The 21422-nt window shown below is 47.1% G+C and overlaps 1 protein-coding gene across 6 annotated transcripts in view; it reads right to left on the bottom strand.

Moving 5' to 3' along the window:
• Positions 1-21422, bottom strand: part of DLC1 (DLC1 Rho GTPase activating protein) — a 432547-nt gene that overhangs the window by 36838 nt on the left and 374287 nt on the right. Inside the window, exon 1 of one of the 6 annotated variants that reach the window (XM_062213386.1) lies at positions 11287-11417. The exons of 4 other annotated variants lie outside the window; for them this stretch is intronic. In XM_062213386.1, the coding sequence (XP_062069370.1) occupies positions 11287-11323 (37 nt within the window). In that variant the 5' untranslated portion in view covers positions 11324-11417. Of the gene's footprint in view, positions 1-11286; positions 11418-21422 lie in introns of those variants that run through there. One more of the 6 variants, XM_062213385.1, reaches the window with a different exon arrangement.

Genomic DNA, 21422 nt, shown 5'->3' on the forward strand with positions numbered 1-21422 from the left:
GGGTTTCACCGGGCAGGTGACCTGGAGAAGCAAAGCCTGCCTCCAAGGCCTGTAGCAAGGCAAGGAGAGTGCAGGGACTCTCAGCTCTGGAAGCAGCTAGGCGGAGCCCCAGGGGCTTTCCACAAGCACCCTGCCAGGTATTCTGATGCACTCAGTAGAGGGAGGGCCTGGATATCCTATTTTATAAAAGCTCCTTTAGTAAGTTTAAGGGCAGCCAGCAGGGAGAGGCCCTGAGCCAGGGCCTGGACTCACTCCCTCCAGATGACCCTAACAGCCTCCACCTGAACTTGCCCCTCCCTACCTGACAAGTGCACCCTAGTCCAAGGTTCTGGAAGCCACAGCCTTAGTCTTCAGGAAAGGCACACTGCATGACGCCACTGTCCTGCTTAGGATTTTCAGCAACTTTCCATGACTTCTCTGACACAACCAAAAACCCTCAGCGGAGACCCACAGTCTTCCGAACATGGCCTCTGCCTCCTTCAGCTCTGGTTAAGAAGCCCTGGATGGAAGCTCTGCTTCCCTCTCACATCACGAATGCCTCTGAGTTCCCAGAATGCATTAGGCCCTCACCCCAGGTCCCCTGTCTGCTTCCCTGCCTCAAATCCCCCCTTCTCCATTCTATCAGCTTCTGGCTTAACTCATTTGTACACCCTGACAGAGTGCTTTTTGCACACTGGAATCATACACATAGTTGTCACAAAAGAAAACAAAATTAATATTTTCTTTTCTTCAAACTAAGAACTATGACTTGAATCCCTTTCTCTTTGCAATTATAAAAATAAATGTTAACGCACACACAATTGCCAAAGACTGGTCATATGAGGTTATCTAGGTAAAATAAATTCCTACTAGGGCTAAGTCAACCAGCACAATCCATCTATTAATATTTATTAAACTCTAATGTTATCTAATCACAGTGCAGATTTTGACTAGCAACACACAGCATTCTTACCCTTAGGTGCCTAAAAAAAATTCCAAACATCTACTGTGCATACTCTGAGGTAGGGTGGGGGCTAGACAGGAAGCTTCTGCAAGACTGATACACCAACTGCTAATTCAGTTTTTTAGGCTGTTTGGCCCCAACCATAGTTGATTCCAATCCATTGTTAGGGGTATTCTAGCAGGCCATAGTTTTGGTTAAGTGAAGCCAATCATCCTTCATTTTTTTGGTCTTTATTTATTTATCAAACTAGGTGTGTTGCCAGCTGCACTCACTCAGGGACAATCAAAGACACAAGTTCCTGTCCTGGAGCAGGAAGCCAAGTGGAAAGGTAATTTACAGTGGAGTACAGGGTGTCTAACAACCCCCTATCCTGTACTGAGGAATGAATTAGTTTCCTAAGGGCTATTCTAAGATCCATGTGTTTGTTAAGTCCCAAGTGACCCTGGACAGGCAGCACCAAGGAGTTCCCTGTCGGCGGTAAAAGCCAAAGTCTCAACCATGCTCTCATGCCCAGTGGTCTGCACCCCGTGGTCACTCCATCTCCCTGACTGACTCACTGAGGCTACCACCCTGGCTTTCTCCAACCCTCCAGTTTTCTTTATTTATTTTCCTTCTTCCACAACACTCACTCACTCTGTTTATTCTCTGTCGTCCCACGTTGTAAAGTCCACAGAGCAACTTCCCTGTCTATTACAGTCTCTGATACACATACATGTATGTATATGGGAATGTGTGTGCATACACAAGCACAACTTATGTAGACAAGTACACATGTATGCACAGGTACACATGAGAAAAGTTTCAAATAACACATTAAGTGATGCAGTCTTGCCTGCTTTTAAAACATTGTTATCTACCAGTGACTACTTTGAAACACTATTCTCACACACAGCTTTTTCTTTTTCTTTTATTTTTATTTATTTATTTTTTTGACAGGCAGAGTTAGACAGTGAGAGAGAGAGAGACAGAGAGAAAGGTCTTCCTTTTTCCGTTGGTTCACCCCCCAAACGGCCGCTACAGTCGGTGTACTGCACTGATCCGAAGCCAGGAGCCAGGTGCTTCCTCCTGGTCTCTTATGCGGGTACAGGGCCCAAGGACCTGGGCCATCCTCCACTGCACTCCCGGGCCACAGCAGAGAGCTGGCCTGAAAGAGGGGCAACTGGGTCAGAATCCGGCGCCCCGACCGGGACTAGAACCTGGGGTGCCGGTGCTGCAGGCAGAGGATTAGCCTAGTGAGCCGCGGTGCCGGCCATTATTTTTTAATTTTTTTTTCTTATTTATTTTGACAGGCAGAGTTAGACAGTGAGAGAGAGACAGACAGAGAGAAAGGTAGCTTTTTCTTTAAAAAAAAAAAAAAATACATTGGGGCAGGTGCTGTGGCGTAGCAGGTAAAGTTGCCGCCTGCAGTGCCAGCATCCTATAGGGGTGCTGGTTCAAGTCCTGGCTGCTCCACTTCCAATCCAGCTCTCTGCTGTGGCCTGGGAAAGCAGTAGATGGCCCGAGCCTTAACGGGGACTGCCTAAGCTAAGCCAAGACCTGGGCAAGCAGAAGTAGGAGGGGGAAGTAGGCTGTCCCGTACAGCGGTCTCAGCACCCCCTAAGTCGGCTCACACAATGCATGACCAGCTTTATTTCCTCAGACGCACAACAGCTCTGCATCTGATGCCCCAAACTCGTTCTGATGAGTGGTGATAGGAAGGGCACGAAGTAGGATCTGTAACAGGTCCAGAGAAGAATCCACTGCCCACTTTGGTAGCCTGAGAAAATGCTGTAACTATACTGGCTACACCTCATCTGTAAATGCGCACTGCCACAGGCTTTGTAAATTCCTTACGTGTCTACTCTGACAATTCCTTTAAGCCCATTTCCCACTCTCAGGAAGACAGTCTCAGAATAGATTTCACTCTTACATGAATTTTCCAGATTTCTCATCAGTTACGTGACACATTCTTCTTCCCTCAAAAAAAAAAAAAAAGAAAAAGTGGGGTGGGGGTTGGTGTGTGTGAAGGTCAACAGAAATTGCTTTGGGAGGGGCCGGCTGCTCCACTTGCGACCCAGCTCTCTGCCCAAGCGTTTGGGAAAGCAGTGGAGGATGGCACCCATGACTCAGGTCTTGGCTTAGCTTAGGCAGTCCCCGTTAGGGCTTGGGCCATCTTCTACTGCTTTCCCAGGCCACAACAGAGAGCTGGATTGGAAGTGGAGCAGCCAGGACTTGAACCGGCACTCATATAGGATGTCGGCACTGCAGGCGGCAACTTTACCTGCTACATCACAGCACCTGCCCCAATGTATTTTTTTAAAAAAGACCCAGATGGAGCCCCTGGCTTCAATCTGGACCAGCCCTGGCTATGGGGACCATTTGGGAAGTGAAACCTCTCTCTCTCTCTCTCTCTCTCTCTCTGTGTGTGTGTGTGTGTGTGTTGCTGCCTTTCAAATAAATTTTTATTAAAAAGAAAGAAAGAAACTGCCTTGAGAGTTCCCTAATTTGGTAAGCTTACTAAAGTTTTCCTTGTTAAAAACTTCAAAGTCACATTTAAGTTTCAAATTTGCTTTTTCTTGATTTCTCCCAAGAAGCCTTTGGTTAAAGTTTAGAAAACACAAAACCCAAATTGTTTGCTTCTGTGTCTCTGCAGCCCTCAAACTAAATTCCATCTTTATGGCAAAAAAAAAGGCCTCAACACTCAGACAACTCTCAGAGTTCTGTTTTGCTTGCTGACTTTCATGTTTGTGTTTCAGGCATAGCAGCAGCCATGACTGCAGCACTGCGCTACCTCTTGGATCGGAGCTTTCCAACTTTTTACAAAAGAGGACGCGGCTGCAGCATTCAGGTAGCCTGAGGAAGCTTCCAGAGCTGCTGGTTCTCACACCCAGGAGGGAGCACCTGCTTTGAAATCACTGGACTATTAACCAGCACTAGGGAGAAATGGACATTGGACCCGTGTTCTCTTTTTATTGTTTTCTCTCTCTCCTACTTAAGGTCTGGAGACAGATACACTGCTTTCTAGCAAAGAACATTCCTAGAAATAAGGGAACGGGGAAAAGAGGACCCAGTTTTGCCCTGTGATATGATGACAACTTAATAAACGGTTTTGTCTTGCAAGAAGGAAATTTCAGGAGGCACACTCTGCAAGCTTATACCTGGGATTAAGTCCACAGTGACACTCCAGCAGTGGAGAAATGAAATCAATGGGAATTCCCTCTGGGGATCCTGTAATTAACACGCTTTTGCAAGATGCTGTTTTCAAAGTTGAAATCAGGAAAAGGCAAGTGGCTCACATCAAAGTAGGTGCTCTTCTCTCACAAACGCAATGGCTGTGGATTACTCTGAGCCCAGGAGTGACGGGGTTCGGCTGAGCATTTGGGCCCTGTGCCCATGTGCTGACTTTCAGGAACAGAAAATAGCTCCCAACTAATCACAAATTGGCACTTACAACCTAGCACAAAGAGGTCAAACTGAAATGAAAATAAACTATTAAGGAAGTGGATACTGCATCATCAGGTCTGTCTACTTCATTTTAGTCTGGGGCAAGATAAAAATAAATCTTTGCTACATATATGGAAACACACATATCCCCCCCACCACACCTATCCATGCATGAATCCACACACACATTTCCAGTGCTCTATGCCAAATATTTACACATTTCAAACTACAGATCTAAGAAAAACGATTTGAAATAGTTCTTAAAATACAAAGTCCTTCAAAAATGCTGCAGACAGTTTTAAGAAAGGAGACTAAGTGACATACTTTTAGGGGCTCTTATTTTTCTAAGTCTTTTTATTTATCTGTAAAATGAAGTAGATGCTTTAAGATTATTTAATCCATTTCTTATTTTACCTTAGTATTCAAGGCAAAATACCTGGCTCCAAGCCTAAAATAACTCCTGTCTCCATCATGCAAGGTTGGCACACACAGCATTCGTCCTTTTCCACACGTTAGCAAAACTTATTCTACTAATGCCAGGTCCCTCCTTGTTGGCGTCTGCCCTAGTTTTATAGTGTCAAGGCGTAAGAAAAATAAAATACTGTGCAAATTGCAGTGCTATAAAAGCCTTCAGTCAGAAATAAAGACGATAGCAAGAAATCCTTAATAAAATCAACAAAAACCCTGCTCACCAATAATGAAACACTAAGTAGCCTTATCAAAGACCAATGAAGGGCTGGCGCTGTGGCATAGCAGGTAAAGCCTCTGTCCTGCAGTGCCAGCATCCCATATGGGCACCAGATCGAGTCCCAGCTGCTCCACTTCCGATCCAGCTCTCTACTATGGCCTGGGATAGCAGCAGAAGATGGCCCAAGTCCTTTGGCCCCTGTTGGATACCCAGAAGAGGCTCCTGGCTCCTGGCTTCAGATGGGCCCAGCTGTGGCCATTGCTGCCATTTGGGGAGTGAACCAGTGGACTGAAGACCTCTCTCTCTCTCTCTCTCTCTCTCTCTCTCTCTCTGCCTCTGCCTCTCTGTAACTCTGCCTTTCAAATAAATAAATAAATCTTAAAAAAAAAAAAAAAAAAAAAGACCAATGAAAATGGCCATGGGGGCAGATAGCAGTGAAGGGTATAACTGCCTCCAGCCATTCCTATGCCTATCTGGAAAAAGAAAACACTATTCAATGTGACATTCTCAGCTTTGTGCCAAAGGTATATTATCTTTTAGGGGAACTAAGGCATTATTCTCTTTAAAACTGGTTGGGACATCCTCCTTTTGTTGCAGTCCCATTTTGTTTACAGACACTGGCCAGAAGGGGGTCTCAGGTTTCCATTCAACTCTTGTGTGACCTTGGACTAGCCACTGAGCTCCCCAGCCCTTCACCAGGGAAGAGGTACCCTTTGTTCCAGGCTGCCTTTACAATGTTCTGGAATGTTCCACGAAATGACATTTACAAATGCGCAAGCACTTATGAGAGTGCTTCAACAAGTTGATGGGAAAATGGAATTAAAATATAAATCTGGTGGAAAAATTTGAAATCCGTGCAGTGCATCCTTTATTTCTTAATGTGCATTTCCATAAATGTGCATGGGATTTCCCAAATTTTTGCACTGAAATAAACTTATCTTGCAATTCCGGTTTTCTACGAACACATTGAGGGATCCTGGTACAAAATCCCTTTCCCCTGCTATACAGTACAACAAAGGGAGTTGTGTGGCCTTGGATCCTTTTGGCGTCTATAGTTTCTCCAGACTCAGGAGGTGAGGATGACTTTGGGGTTTCTACATCTTGTATCCATTTTGTCACTGAGTGTGACCAAGGGCACATCGGCGTGCGTGCACGGGCCACCTCCCGAGTCTCTTCCTCTGCAGCTTCCTCTGCGCTGCAAGCTTTGGAACTGCTACAAGCCCAGGGCGTGGAAAACTTTTGTCCCTGAGACATCCTTTGGAGACTCCTGCAGGAGAAGGAAGGCGCCTTCTGACAAGTTGCAGGAAGCAGCCTCCGGTACTCTCCCCAGGACACTCCGAGGTGGGGCAGGGAAGAGAACAAAATGGGAGGCGTCAAAGGCATCTGAGGACTCTTCTCCAGGTGGGGGAGGGGCACCAGGAAAAGGCCCCAAGGTGAGCTGGGTGGGAGGGGGAAAGGGTACACTTTGCACCCGGAAACCAGGCCTAGTGGCAGGACAAAATCCAAGGGAGAGTGAGTCTGAGAAATGGACTTCCCCTGCGTTCTGGCTTCACTCAGAGCAAGATACAACAGTTTACCTTCTGGTACCCAGGAACTCTGATTCCTAGCAGGCAGACATTTTCAAGATGCCATTCAAATATTTTCAGTGACATCCGGGAGCAATATTCCACACAGTCAACAGAGGCCAGATTTGCAGAAAATGGTAGCCCGGAGCCTTCCCCAGTGTACAAGACAGAGGCTCCATCTGCCTTCACCAGGATCCCAGGGACTGATCCAATTCCTGAGCCCTAAGGTTACAGTGCCCCGGGAGCACAAGCCCCCCAGAACACTGCCAAGCCACTGCAAGTTCCAAGAAAGTTGCACTGTTGCTTGGGAGAGACTCTTACGAATACAGAGGCGAAACAGCACAGCTCTCCTGCTCACCATTCATTCTGATGGCAAGGAAGAAACATCCAGTGGGAAAAAATGCTAACACACAGTAGATCCAATTCAAGGCCCTGCAACAGGACCCTGGACTCCTTATCACAGATGATGGTAATCCTGTAACAATAACACAGAGCCCCACAGAAATGCCACCCACAGGGTGAGTCCTTTTCAGCTGGGAATCCCACTCCCTTCGCATCGACCGGCCCGGCCCTCTGCCCTTTGCTTACCGTGGGCCCCTCTATCTGCAGTTTTGCTTTCTGCGGTTTCAGTTATTCTCAGGCAATAGAAATCTGAAAATATTACAAGTCTTAAGTAATTTCATCTAGTACATCGCTATAATTTTCTATCTCATACTATTATGCCTAACTTATAAACTAAGTTTTATGATGGGTATGTATAGGAAAGACATAGGATTCACAGAGCTCAGTACTATCTGAGGCTCCCAGATAGTACTGAATGGGGATCTTAGAACACATTCCAGGCAAATCAGGGGGGGACAGCTGTAATTTCACCTTGGGAGAACACACTACTGGTCACACTTCTTCCCAGCAACAACCCCTGTGTCTAACACACATTCTGTCTTCCTTCCAAGAGGAACCACACTTGGCCTCTGCATTCCTGCAGGTGCGATGGCCAGCGTCAGAGATGGAGACAACGGTGAGAATCTGCTCTAGGAGAGCAGCTTCCTTGTAATCCCACAGTCATGGAGAAGAGGAACTTGGGTTCTGTTTTTTTTCTAAAAGATTCATTTTATCTATTTGAAAGGCAAAGTTACACACAGGCAGCGGCAGAGAGAGTGGTCTTCCAGCCACTGGTTCACTCCCCAAATGGCCAAAATGCCCAGAGCTGGGCTAATCTGATCCGAAGCCAGGAGCCAGGAGCTTCTTTCTGGTCTCCTGGGCTGGTGCAGGGGTCCAAGGACTTGGGCCATCTTCTACTGCTTTCCCAGGCCACAGCAGAGAGCTGGATGGGAAAAGGAGCAGCCAGGACTAGAACCGGCACCCATATGGGATGCTGGCACTTCAGGCGGTGGCTTTACCCACTATGCCACAGCGCTGGCCCCAAGGGTTGTATTTTTTAGAGATAGACACCAGCCCTTCTGAGTTGGGCATCGGTTCACCTGGACCACCGTGGGCTGCAAGAGTTTTTTTTTAATGTCTTGAAGGCTGCATCCATTACTCCTTTGTGCCTCTGTCCCACAACTCCAGGAGCACATCTTGATGGGAGCATTTCAGAAAGCCAGAGGTGAAGTGAGCCTCCACACGAGAGGAATGCTCTCTTTCCCACTGAGTCCCAAGTCAAGTAATTCGAATCACTGAACCATGCAAAGATGAAAACCAATGAAAATCACGTTTCTCCCTGGCCTGCTTCCTAACTCCAGGGCAGGCCTGGCACGACATGAGTCTGGAAGCCGGTCAGTCACACCATGGGGCCCACGTGGGCTGCCATGTTCTGCAGCCCCGGGGAACTCAGTCTTTAGCGATGTGGCAATGTCTAGGGCGGAAGGGGAAACATCTGAAGTGGTTTTGAGTTTTGCAGGTCTCCTGACTGTCCAGGGTGAACAGTAGGGTGGCTCAACCATTGTCTGGAGCCCTTCAGGATCTCTCTTCTCTTTCCCTCTCTCTCTTGTTTTTTTTTTTTTTTTTTTTTTTTTTTTTTTTTTCATGGCCTCATTTCCGTCTTCCTGTTGCTAGGAAGGAGAGCTGAGCATGAGAAACTCGTGTTTACAATACTGGGCCATCCTGTCCAGAACAAGGCTCTCTTCAGAGAAGCTGGACTCCCTTCACCCACTGTGCTTTGGATGCCCCTGATCCTCTGGACCCAATCACCCTTCCCTGAATAATTCCAAATTGCATATTTACCAGTCTAAGTCATAAAAATATCACTCTCACTTCAATATTGCATCACAGCTTAAAATCTCCTTGGGGACACCGAGGGAAACCCAAGTATTTATTTTTGTCTTTGAAACCATCTCTTGGAATCTCAGCAAGGCCCTGACCGGCTGGAAGACATCTCACTGATGCCTCTTCTATCTCCTTGAAGTCTCATCCTGGTCCTACAGATAAGAGTTTAAGTGACACACACTTTTTAACTCAGGGCACAGTTACAGCATGCTTAATCACAACACATCTGTTATTCTGGTATATATTTCCAGAAGCATCCAACGACCTCTTTGAATATAAAAACACTCGTAGAGCTTTCTAGGTCTTTGCTCTTTGAACAACAGAGACTATAGGGTAATGTGCCTCTCTCTCACTTTTGTTCTGGACCATAGGAAAATCCTCTGCTTAGTCGTTTATATGAGAACACGAGACACTGCCTTCCACTAGTGACGGCTTAACTGTTTCATCGCTCCACTTTTTCAGGAGTGGGGTTCCTCTTAAGAGCCACACCTGGGAAGTTACAACACAAAGCACTAAGGCTACTTCTCACATCCATCCCAGGGACAGACCCAAGTTGGAGGCTACTTATTTCCATCCTGTCAGTGCCTTCATGGAGCTTTCTACCTATCTGGTTCTTTAAGGTGTCACTCAGCTTAAAATAAAACCACTTTTTTTGTCCAAAGCAACCTTCGAAATAGCTGGGACCAGAAACTGCTGTGCTTCCCTGCAATCTCTCGGAACAGAAGTGCGAATGCAAACAGCATGCACACAGGCTGGGGCCGAGCTGCAAATCTGGCATGCCTTAAAAAAAGTGAACGTAGGCCCTCACTGACGTTTTCTCAGAAAATCTTGAAATAACTTCTGAACACACATCTGCTAACCATTTGACAGCGGTTCCTCAGGACTGGTTCCTCTACCACGGGGGGCCAGTGCGTTCCAGGGCACCTCTCAGGCCATCTGCTCCGTCTGCAAACCAGGATGGCACTGGATGCCTCGCTTAATTCCACACTTATGGTCTGCAAATGATGTCTGCGAAGGACCAACCTGCAGTCCAGATGGACTCCTGCAGCTGCTCACAGATTCACATTCAAAGGAGCTACAGTCTGCTGGCCTAGGATTTTTCCGCATCCCTTCAGCAAACAGAACTTTGGAGGGGAGGAAAAAATACCACTCGAGACCGTAAACTTTTTCCAGAGCTGTGATTTTTAAGAATTTTTTTTCCCATCCAAATGCATCATCCATGTCACCCTCCTGTATCTTTCTGTACTGTATATGTCCACTCTTGGGCTGAATCACCAAGAACCATGCACACAACCACTGAACCCTGAGAAAGAACCCCCGAGCTCTTCAGGGCTGGTTTAAAAAAGCTCACTCAGAGCCAGGCTGGAGATGGGGAGGAGCGAGAGGGTAACCGGGCGAAGTGTGGTGTCCCACGATGAGGACGAGGGGCGTCCCGTCCGCAGCAATGAGTGTCAGTGGCGCCTGCTGAACGTCAGCACCAGGCACCTCGCTAAGCCCTCCGTCTGCATTGGCTCATTTGATCCCCGCGGCCTCCCCGCGCGTAAGGAGCCGGTGCTGCCCACGCTGCGCAGGAAGATCGCGCTCCAACTCCAGCGCACCAGGGGCTGGGGCTGGGAAGACGCCGGACACCGCACGCGCAGGGGCCGGTCGCCGCAGCCGGGGAAGGAGGGGGGCAGCTCCATCGGCAGGATCAAAGGCCCGGCCCCGGACAGGAGGTGGGGACAGGGTTCCCAGAGGCCACCGTCGGGCCGGGCGGCGCGCTTCCTTCCGTTCTCCGGCCCGCGGACGTGCTCCTCAGGCTGCGAGGTCCAAGCCAAGGGCGTCGGCATCTCCGCGGGGCGATTCAGGAACCCGATTCGAACCCGCGCAAGGAGACCTGCAACAGCACGTACCCCTCGCCGGCCAGCCCTGGGCTCTGCCAAAGAGCGGGACGCCCACCCAGTCACCCTCGGCCACCAGACTGAGCGCTAAAAAAAGGTCCCAAATGCCTCTAGGATCTAAAACGCCCTTAAATAAGAGACTGTCGGGGGGGGATGCAACGCTGCTTTTGGACTTGCAGGTGAACAGCAAGCACCGAGCCCATCGACGGTCCTCGCGCCAGCCAGAGGGCAGTCAGAACCGCACGGGGCTGGCGGACGTGCGCCCCGCCCGGCACGGCCCGACCCCGAGCCCGAAACCACCCGGAGTTCCCCGGGCGCGCGGACCCGCAGTCCTCGTCCCCTCCCTGACCCCTGCTTTCTGCATCTCCACCCGCCCACCCAGGAATCTCCTCAGCGAGCGTCTCCAAGACACAGACCGACAGGCACCGACTCGACAAAGCGGGGTGACACGTCCCCGCCGGTTCCCCTGCGCATCTCGCTCTTCCCAGCTGACACGACCGCAAGGCAGGGGGTCTAGCTTACGTGTCAGGATCATGGTGTCGGGCTTCTTCCTGCACATCCAGTGCGGCGAAGGGCGGCGGGCGCGCAGCGGGGAAATCGAGGCAGCAGCCCGCGGCAGCTCGGCTCCCGCGGCGGGACCCACGGCGGCACGGGGGACGCGCGCCCTGGCGCTCCTCAGCGCATCCCGGCTCGCCGTTCCCGGCCCCCGGCCCCCGCCCCGGGAAGAACTCGGGCGCTCGTGGAGATGGCCAAGGGGACAGCGCTCAGGGAGCGGGACGCGAGGCCCGGGAGCTGCAGGGAGGTGCGGCCATGGCCGGCGCTGGGAGCGAAGCGCCCTCGCCCGGGCAGCCTGAGCGCACTGGCTGCCGCGCGCCCCGCAGCCGCGCCCTCCCGCCGAGCCCGCCCCCGAGAGGCGGGACGGGCGCCCGCCCAGTGCGCCCCTCCAGCCTGGCCTCCGGACGTCCCGGCTCCGCCCCGCGCCTCCTCCGCCCGGGACTGGAATGTTTTGCCCCCGGCCTGCACGTCTGAAGCGGGAAGCGCCTGGGAGTCGCCAGCAGATGGGCCTCAGGCGTAGAGGCAAAGGCCACGAGGCCTTTGCTTGGCGGAGTCGGCCCCGGCTGGACGCTGGGCCGCCGCGCGCTTGCCGTTTCTCTTTTTCTTGGTAGCTCTGCCCACTTTTTAACCTGTGAGCCGCGTGCATTTCCAGAACGGAGGGGAAAGCGGGCGGTGGGTTGGGCTGGGTCGGGATTCCCGATCTCCCCCGATACACGTTACTCACCCCTGCAGCCCGAAGCCACCGAGCCGGCGAGGGCAGCGGCACGTTTCACGCCGCACACCGGGCACTGACTCGCTTCACGCCGCACACCCTGTACTCCAAGCAGCGCTTTTCAAACCGGCCCTGGGGCCACGCTCCGGCCCAGCCCCGGGCGGCTGCATGAGAGCCTCTGCTGGTTCCCAAGCTCTCCAGTGATTCTACTTAGTGTGAGGGCTCCGTGATTTAAAAGATCACAATTTAACAATAATTGCAGCAGTTTTTTTTTTTTTTTAAATCCAGAAGCAGAATTTTATTCACTTTGGGGTCAGCTGATGCTTTCTGCCTGTTAATTTCCGGGGGGAGAAAAAGTGACCTAAACCCATTGATTCAATAAAGATCTAGAGAGTCCATTTCCTATGTGCCAAACAGGGTCCTAGACGCTTGGGATACAGCAGTGAGCAAAGGAGAAATCTCCCTTCTCTCCTGGAATTTGCTTCCTACCGAGGAAGGTGCGCAGTAAACAATAACAAATCAGTAAAATATCTGCTATGTAAGGATGTTAAATAGACAGAAAGTAGCGGAAGGAAGGAGAAGGGTAGCTGGGGGCAGTTTGTTTTTGCATGGAATGAATCACAAATGGACGAACTGAGTCTATTGCAATTTAAAATCTAGTGATTTCATACTCCTGCCTCAGTTTACCTATGCAAGATTCTTTCCTCCCTCCTCCCGTATTCCCAATAGGATAAAAGAAAAATTCCAGCTTCACCCAGGTTCCCTAATTTATCCAAAGCTGACTTCAGCTCTGAAGGGCATGGGGCTTTTCCATTCAGCAGTACTGGCATTTCCAGGGTGTTCACCTGCTTAGGACTGCTGGGATTACAAAGGTGAGCCAGGCTGGTCTGGCCTTGGCCTGCTGGCCTGCTCAGTGTGTGTGTGTGTGTGTGTGTCTGGGGGTGTGGAGAGACCACAGGTGTGCAGGAAAAACAGATGGTCCCCAGGAGTGCAGACGTTACCTGGCACAAGAGGCAGCTGCCTTCTCAGGTTTGGGAGGTGGGGGAACTGTCAAAATGCCCAAGCCTGCAGCAAGAGTGCGACTCCAAGGGGAGGTCAGGAAAGCACGGGCAAGCCCCTTCAGTTTCCTTTGTTGATCAACAGTGAGAATCCATTTTAATGGAAGAAAGTGTCCCTGATCACCTTTGCCTTTTGATTGCACAGGCTAAAGTGTGAACTTAAAAACAAAACAACAAACAAACAAAAAAACAAAACAGGAGTATGCCTCCAAAACATACCCATTGCTCTTGTTGTTAGAAATGTGAACATTGGGGCCAGTGTTATGGCAGAGCAAGTGGCTTAAGCAGCTGCCCGCAATGCTGGCATCCCATATGAGCATCTTGGAGTCCCGGCTACTTCTCCTCCAACCCAGCTAATAGGCCTGGGAAAGCCATGGAGGATGGCCCAAGTGCTTGGGCCCCTGTACGCACATGGGCAACCCCAGTGGAGTTGCTGGCTCTTGACTTCAGCCTGGCCCAGCCCCAGCCATTTTGGCTATTCTGGGGAGTGAACTGGCAGATGGAAGATCTCTCTCTCTGTCTCACTCAGAAACTCTGCCTTTCAAATAAATAAATAAATTGGTTAAAAAGGTGAACATTAAGAATATAAATCACTTCTAAGCCTCTCAGTGTAGATTCTAATGTCTGTTTTTGGCTGAGTGAAGCTGCTGTTTAATTTCATCAGGCTTCCGTGTTTCTGCATCCCCGACAGACCCACCACCGCTCGGAATTCGTCTTTCCAGAATGTGACGTGCTGATCTTTTCGTCTCTTGTTGCTCAAGTCCCTTTTCTTTCTCCTTCCTTATTGGTGTTGCCTCCCCTGCGTCTTCCCTAATTTCATTACCGCTCTCTGGAGGCTTGTGCTGTGTGGTTTGCTCATCTAGTAAGACTAGTAGCAGCGGGAACATTTTTCTTGATGATGCATAGGTTTGAATTTGGCCTTCGGTGAATATCGTCTTCCCCCATTCTTTGGTCTATTGTCATAGCTTCTGACCAGGGCCAAATCCCAGTTCTTGCAGGTGTACTTCTTACTCCTGTTAGAAAGCAACATGCTACATTTGATGGGTGCTACACTCATGGAAGAGCTGGAAACAGGAGTTCTGGAGCAGACCACCAACAGTTCTGGGATTTATTCCCTGAAGAGTTTCTTCATCTTTCAGAAGGCAGAGCCGAAAAGTGAGTGCCTCATGGGATTTTTAAGAGGATTGAATAAGATAATGAACATGAGTGCTTAGCATAGAATAAGCACTCAATAGCACTAGCCGATTATCTATTAAATAGGCACGTCACAAAAATATAAAATAAATGGTACATCAGACTAGAATGTGAAGTTCCCATTGAATTAATATCCAAGGGGAAGAGTAGAACACGACAAAATGAGACCTTGACTTCAGCCTTTGTGGATCTAAGGAGGCTTGCTTGGCACACTGGGGGAAGGAAGGAGGAGGAAGGAGAAGGAAGACATTGATAACGTCAATAAACAGCTGTGCTTTGTCAGGTGAAAGAGGGTCCCCAGGCCAGCTCAGCGTCCTTCCTCTTCATTTAACCATCCACTCATCTCCCAAGGTCTCCTTTGTCTGTCCTGGGTGGATGACATGGACTGAGTTTGTGAAATGATCAGTGTTCAGTGAAGTGCAGGTATGGAAACACTGGACTCCAAGAGGCAGGCATTTTCTCTGCCACATAGGTCATTTTCCTGCCAGAGCTTGATAGTCCTCGGAGACTCCTTCAATTACATAAGAACAAAAGAAAACACCACAAATCACACCAGGTTGTGTGGTGGTTGTTATCTGTCCTCCATAGCAGATAAAGACTTGACACAAGGACATCTTCTGTGTACCCCCATCATGCTCTCCTCCTGGGTCTGAACTTTGTGGAGGCTCCTCACAGGGAAACCCCGATGCAATCTAGATGATTTTGCATTCAATTGTGATATATTGCCAAGGAGAGAAAAAAAAATCACATTGCTAACTCCCAAACTGCATGGCAGAAGACAAGCAGCTAACAGGACTAATCTCTTTGGCTTCTACTCTATTTAAATGATTGAAATTAGACACTGTTGACTGTTGGTATTATCCAAGCATACCTTCTGGCATTTTTTCCCCACTATGATGTGTTCTGTTTTTTGTTTTTTGTTGTTGTTGTTGTTTGACAGGCAGAGTGGACAGTGAGAGAGAGAGACAGAGAGAAAGGTCTTCCTTTGCTGTTGGTTCACCCTACAATGGCCGCTGCGGCCGGCGCATCACGCTGATCCGAAGCCAGGAGCCAGGTGCTTCTCCTGGTCTCCCATGCGGGTGCAGGGCCCAAGCACTTGGGCCATCCTCCACTGCCTTCCCGGGCCATAGCAGAGAGCTGGCCTGGAAGAGGGGCAACCGGGATAGAATCCGGCGCCCCAACCGGGACTAGAACCCGGTGTGCCGGCGCCGCTAGGCGGAGGAATAGCCTGTTGAGCCACGGCGCCGGCCTATGATGTGTTTTTAAAAAACCCTCAAATGTCTACAGGTAGGGGCTGTGTTGTGACATAGCAGGTAAAGTTGTCACCTATGATACTTGCATCCCATATGGTACTGATTTATGTCCCAGCTGCTCCACTTCTGATCCAGCTCGCTGCTCTGGCCTGGGAAAGCAGTAGAAGATGGCTCAAGTGCTTGGACTCCTGCTACCAACATGAGAGACCTGGAAGATGCTCCTGGTTCCTGGCTTTGGTTTGGCTCAGACCTGGCTGTTGCAGCCATCTGGGGAGTGAACCAGCAGATGGAAGACCCTTCTATCTCTCCCTCCCTCTCTTTAACTCTGCCTTTCAAATTAATAAATACTTAATAATAATAATAATAAAAAAAGTCTACAGGCACTCAGAAAAATACTGCTGGTAAGGCAAGCCACAGCAGGATGGTGAGAACTGGGGGCTCAGTACCCCTCTAAGAGGAGAGCCAACACTCAGGTTGATTACTTACTGGCCTATGTCAACACAGCAGCCTCAGTCTATTGGGTTTAAGGATTTTTCAGAAGCCCCAAGAGATCTATAGTTTATGTCAAATCTCCCACTTTTTAGGTGCTGGAAACTAATTAAAAAAAAATCTAAACCTATTCCAAGGAATTTCAGCTTTAGTCTTCAATGAATTTAGACCTCTGCCCTAGTGATGCACGCCAAGCAAACTCTTCAGAAGTGTCTTTCTGTCCCCTAGGAACGCTAAGACTCCTTCTTGGAAAATGTTGTAACATAATTTGTGTTCAATGAAGTATTGTGAAATTACTGGGGAAGATAATTTTATTTATAATGTTCAAAGGAAATAAGACACAGAATAGAAAACTTCAAAAATAATTTAAACAGCATCCAATTAAGGAAAATAATTAAATTTGGGGTTGAATGACTGTCCTTAAGGCATCCATTTATTTTTAAGCTTCAGAGACCCTAGACTGGGTTCTTCCCACACTCTCCATGCTAACTGGCATTTAAACTTTAAGAATTTGTCAAAACCCAAATGCTGGGGGTATAGGATAGAGAAAAAGGAGAGGAAGAAGGGGCTTAGGCATGAAAATAACTACATCCCCTTTTAAATTTTAACTGGAGTTGCTCTGTTGTTCAGCCACATCATTTTTGACTCCAACTTTTGAATAATTCAAATTCAAAATACGGGGACGATTAATTTAGTCTCCAGTGATATTTTTAATAAGGGGTGGGGTGGGGTGTGTGTGTTGTTTCTGCATGAATGTGACGTGAATCTACTTTTTGGGGTAATCAATTAAGCCCCACACCAAATCGCCTCATACCGTACTTTGATCATTTAACAAATTTTTATCAAGGCTTAGAAATAGCAATGTGTTGAGACAAAAATGGGTATGTAGAGGAGGCTTGAGGGGGAAATTCTTAGAAAGTAGAAATAGATACAGTTCTGTAATGGAGTTCAGTGGAGGGTTTGAACATAGTGAATTTTCAATCCAGATTTTATAAGCCAATGGACATGTTTTCCTGGGATACTCACAATATTTACTGCAGAATTTCCTTTCAAAAGCTATTTAGCTTATGGGGCTGGCACTGTGGTGTAGCAGGTAAAACCCTCACCTGCAGTGCCAGCATCCCATACGAGCACCGATTCGAGTCCCGGGCTGCTTCAGTTCTGATCCAGCTCTCTGCTATGGCCTGGGAAAGCAGTAGAGGATGGCCCAAGTCCTTGGGTCCCTGACCTGTGTGAGCTCCTGGCTCCTGGCTTTGGATCAGCATAGCTCCAGCCATTGCAGCCATTTAGGGAGTGAACCAGCAGATGGAAGACTTCTTTCTCTCTCTCTCTCTCTTCTTCTCTCTTTCCCTCCCTCCCTCTCTCTCTCTGCCTCTGCCTTTCAAATAAACAAATAAATCTCAAAAAAAAAAAAAAAAGGCTATTTTATTTAAAGGTTCTGGCCACTGATTAGTCCAAGACCTCCCTACTAAAAATGGCAGAGAAGATGTGAACCCAGGCCTACTCCTCCCATCCCCAACTTCCTTTGGAAGTTGCCAAACACTGCCTGTTTCTTTCCCGGGGCTTCTGGCCACACAAAAATCAAGGAAGTGAAAATTTAAAACTTGTGATCATTTTGACTACATGAAAGCAACTGGGCTTCTTTCTCATTGAATTAACCAATTTAAATGGCATGCTTTGATTCTTTGTCTATTCTGCTGTTAACCTTAGACTTAATCATTTGAGTTTAAGGCATAGTTCGCTGACGGCTGAGGATGGACAATGCTATTTTTTAAGAACTACTAAAGTTTACTCTTGTTTTCTTATTACTTACATTTTATTATTATAAAGTATTCTTTAAAAAAGTTAAGAAAATGTAGCGAAGTATAAAAAGGAAAAACACAACTTCATAATCACAGTACCAGTGATAACTGCAGACTTATCTCTCTAGATTACTGATATACCATGGATTAGCTAACCAGTGCTAAGCGTTGATTGTTTGCACATTTTCTTTAATGAACATTCTTGTGAAATGCATTTTTAAGGAGCAAGGAGGGTGATTCCTTTGGGAAAATTCATTTCCTTGAATTAGAACAATTGACACTTATTTCTAAACTGTCGTGCAGGGAGTTTGTACCTTTTCCATACTTGCTTCAGTGTTTGGAGATATCCATTTATTTCCCTTCACATCCAGTATCATCAGTGTTATAACTTCAATTTCTATTGATGATTTGATATACACAAAAAAATCTTATTGTTCCTTGTCTACATTTGTTTGAACATTAAATTGAATTTGTTAGTGTGTAAAATATACATCACATAAAATGTACCTTTATATATATGGATATATAAATATATATTTATTTGAAAGGCAGAATGAGAGAGAGAGAGGGAGAGATAGAAAGAGATTGTCCCTCTGCTAGTTCACTCCCCAAATGGCCACAGCAGCCAGGGCTGAGCCACACAGAAGCCAGAAACCAGTAGGTCCATCCTGGTCTCCCACGTCAGGTGGCAGGGATCCAAGTGCTTGGGCCATCATGCACTGCCTTCCCAGGCACATTAGCTGGGAGCTGGATGAGAGGTAGAGCAGCTGAGACTCAAACTGGCATTTTAATATGGGATCCTGGCATTGTACACAGTGGCTTAACCCTCTGTGTCACAATATAGGCCCCAAACTGTGCCCTTGCAAAGTGCATGAAGTCTATGTTCAGTAGCATTAAGTGCATTCACACTGTTGTGCCGCCACCACCCATTTCCAGAACCTCTCATCACCCCAAACTGAAGCTCTGTACCTCCTGAGTGAGAGCGCCCTGCTCTCTCCCCCAGCCCCTGGCAACAGCTATTTTACTTTCTGTAGGACTGCAACTGTTCTCGGTACCTCTTCTAAGTAGTATTACATAATGTTCGCCCTTCTGTGTCTGACTTATCCTTGTCGGATATTTCCATGATTTTTAACCAGTGAAATATATATTTTAAATTAAATTAAGTTTTAAATCTGGTAGTTTTTTTGTGATATAGCATTTTGTTTTTTCTGACTGATCTATAAATCTTATGCATATATTAGTGGCATTAACCACTTGTCATTCATTAGAAAAATATTTTTCTAGTTGGTCATCTGCCTGTTAAACTTAATTACATAATATAAAAAAATTAGCAAGCTTCAAATGAAATTCAAAGGTCTTACTTATTCTTTTCAATTATTAACTAGGAGTTTACATAAGTAGCTTCCCCATATGATTTGAAACCAGAAATGCTAACACAAAATCAATCTACAATAAAAGGTCATTTAATGCATGAGAGTTTTTTTTCTTTAGTTTTAGTTATAGACTTCATTATATACTAAAGATATTTCACTGTTTTTTTTCTATCTCCCCTGCTTACATAGTTGCTTGCATAGAGTGAGGTCTCCATAAGGCCTTGCTGCTAAAAGCTAGCAGGGTCATGAGTAAGTTGAAGACTCAAGAGCACAGGGATTTTGAGAAACTTCAGACTTTCAAAAATTTTCTTTAAGTACAATGTATGTGTCAGTATTTTTATCTCCTAATAAGTAAATCTTGGAACAGCTACAGATTTTCCAAGAACTAGGTGCAAGGCTAAAACGGCCATTTTTTAGCTTTCACAATTTCACGTTTTTTTCGACCACCTTGTTTAAAGGCCCTTTATGTGGTTGTCCCTAAACCCTGACTTTTAAAAATCCATATGCAGGTGCAAGAGCTATGGTGCAGCAGGTTAAATTGCTGTTTGCATCTCTAGCACGCCATTTTTCTTTCTTTTTTTTTTTTTTAAGGTTTACTTATTTATTTGAAAGTCAGAGTTACACACAGAGAAGGAGAGGCAGAGAGAGAGAGAGAGGTCTTCCATCTGCTGGTTCGCTCCCCAGTTTGCCACAAAGGCTGGAGCTGTGCCAATCCAAAACCAGGATCCAGGAGCTTCTTCCAGCCTCCCATGTAAGTGCAGGGGCCCAAGGACTTGGGCCATCTTCTACTGCTTTCCCTGGCCAAAGCAGAGAGCTGGATCAGAAATGGAGCAGCCAGGACTGAACTGGCCTCCATATGGGATGCCAGCATTGCAGGTGGTGGTTTTACCCATCGTTTGAGTGCTGATTTGAGTCCTAGTTGCTCCACTTCTGATCGAGCTTCCTTAATGTTCTTGGGAATGTAATGGAGAATGGCCCAAGTGCTTGGACCTCTGCACCCATGTGGGAGACCAGGATGGAGTTCTGGGCTCCTGGCTGTGGCCTGGACCAGCACTGGCTATTGTGGCCATTTGGGGAGTGAACCAACAGATGGAAGACCCCTCTCTCTTTCTCTGTCTCTCCCTTTCTCTCAAATAAATAAATACATGTCTTGTTAAAAAAAATCATATCCAGATGTCTTCTAAAGTATCTGTCTAAAGTATCTTCCAAAGTATCCACCATAATTCTGAAAACTTGAGTAGGTTCATTCATGTGCTGATCCCACTGAGGAGATACTTGGTGGTTGTTCAAACTATAAAATATTAATCTTTGTGGTAGATTGGTTCTAAAATAAAAATACTATTGGGGGGTGAGCAATTATTTGAAAAATAATCAACAGTTCCCTCTCGTAGCTGCTACCTACAGACCGTTGGCTGTTATAGTGTTATTTCTAGAAACCCCTACACAGCTCCAGCTCATTAACTTACTTTAATAGTCAACAGGAGAATGGGGTTGCAGTGTATCTTCAAGCTTGGCTTTTCATGCGTAACTAACTCAGTCAATTATCTCTTATGGAGTCTGTTGAATTAGGCTGTATTTTTGAGAACTTCAAGGTCACAACTTAAACATGTTTATAAGCAGAACTGGCACAAGGCTCATGAATGGTGAAAGATCAACATTTGAGGATCTGCCAGGAGAGAAAGAACTATATTGCACACTCCCTGTATTTCTGTTTTTTTTTTTTTTTTTTTTTTTTTTTTAAGAGTTATTTATTTGAATGGCAGAGTGATGGGGGCGGGGAGAGGTCTTCCATTTGCTGGTTCACTTCCCAAATGCCCGAAATAGCCAGGGCATCAGGAATTGCATGCTGTTCTCCCATGTGGGTGGCAGGAGCCCAGGCACATGAGCCATCAGCTGATTCCTTCCAGGTGCATTAGGTGGGAGATTTCAACACACTTATTTCAATTTTAGATAGAGTGGACACAGACTAAAGTCAAATGGAAAGGTTTTCATGCTCAGGTACAGATGTTTGCACCCAGCAATTGGGATATACATTCTTTAATGCTGCAATATAAAGAACAAAGAAAAGAAAATCATCCCAAAGTTGGCTTCATGGATTTTGAAAAAGCACTGCCCATGTACTAAGCCGTAAAGCACATCTCCACAGGTTTCAAAGAAGTGGTGGCTTGAAAACCTATTCTCAAAACCTTTGGCACTGCTGTCATCAACAGGTGGGGTCACTG

The sequence above is a fragment of the Lepus europaeus genome, chromosome 16 (assembly GCF_033115175.1).
Source record: "Lepus europaeus isolate LE1 chromosome 16, mLepTim1.pri, whole genome shotgun sequence".
NCBI classification, from domain to species: domain Eukaryota; kingdom Metazoa; phylum Chordata; class Mammalia; order Lagomorpha; family Leporidae; genus Lepus; species Lepus europaeus.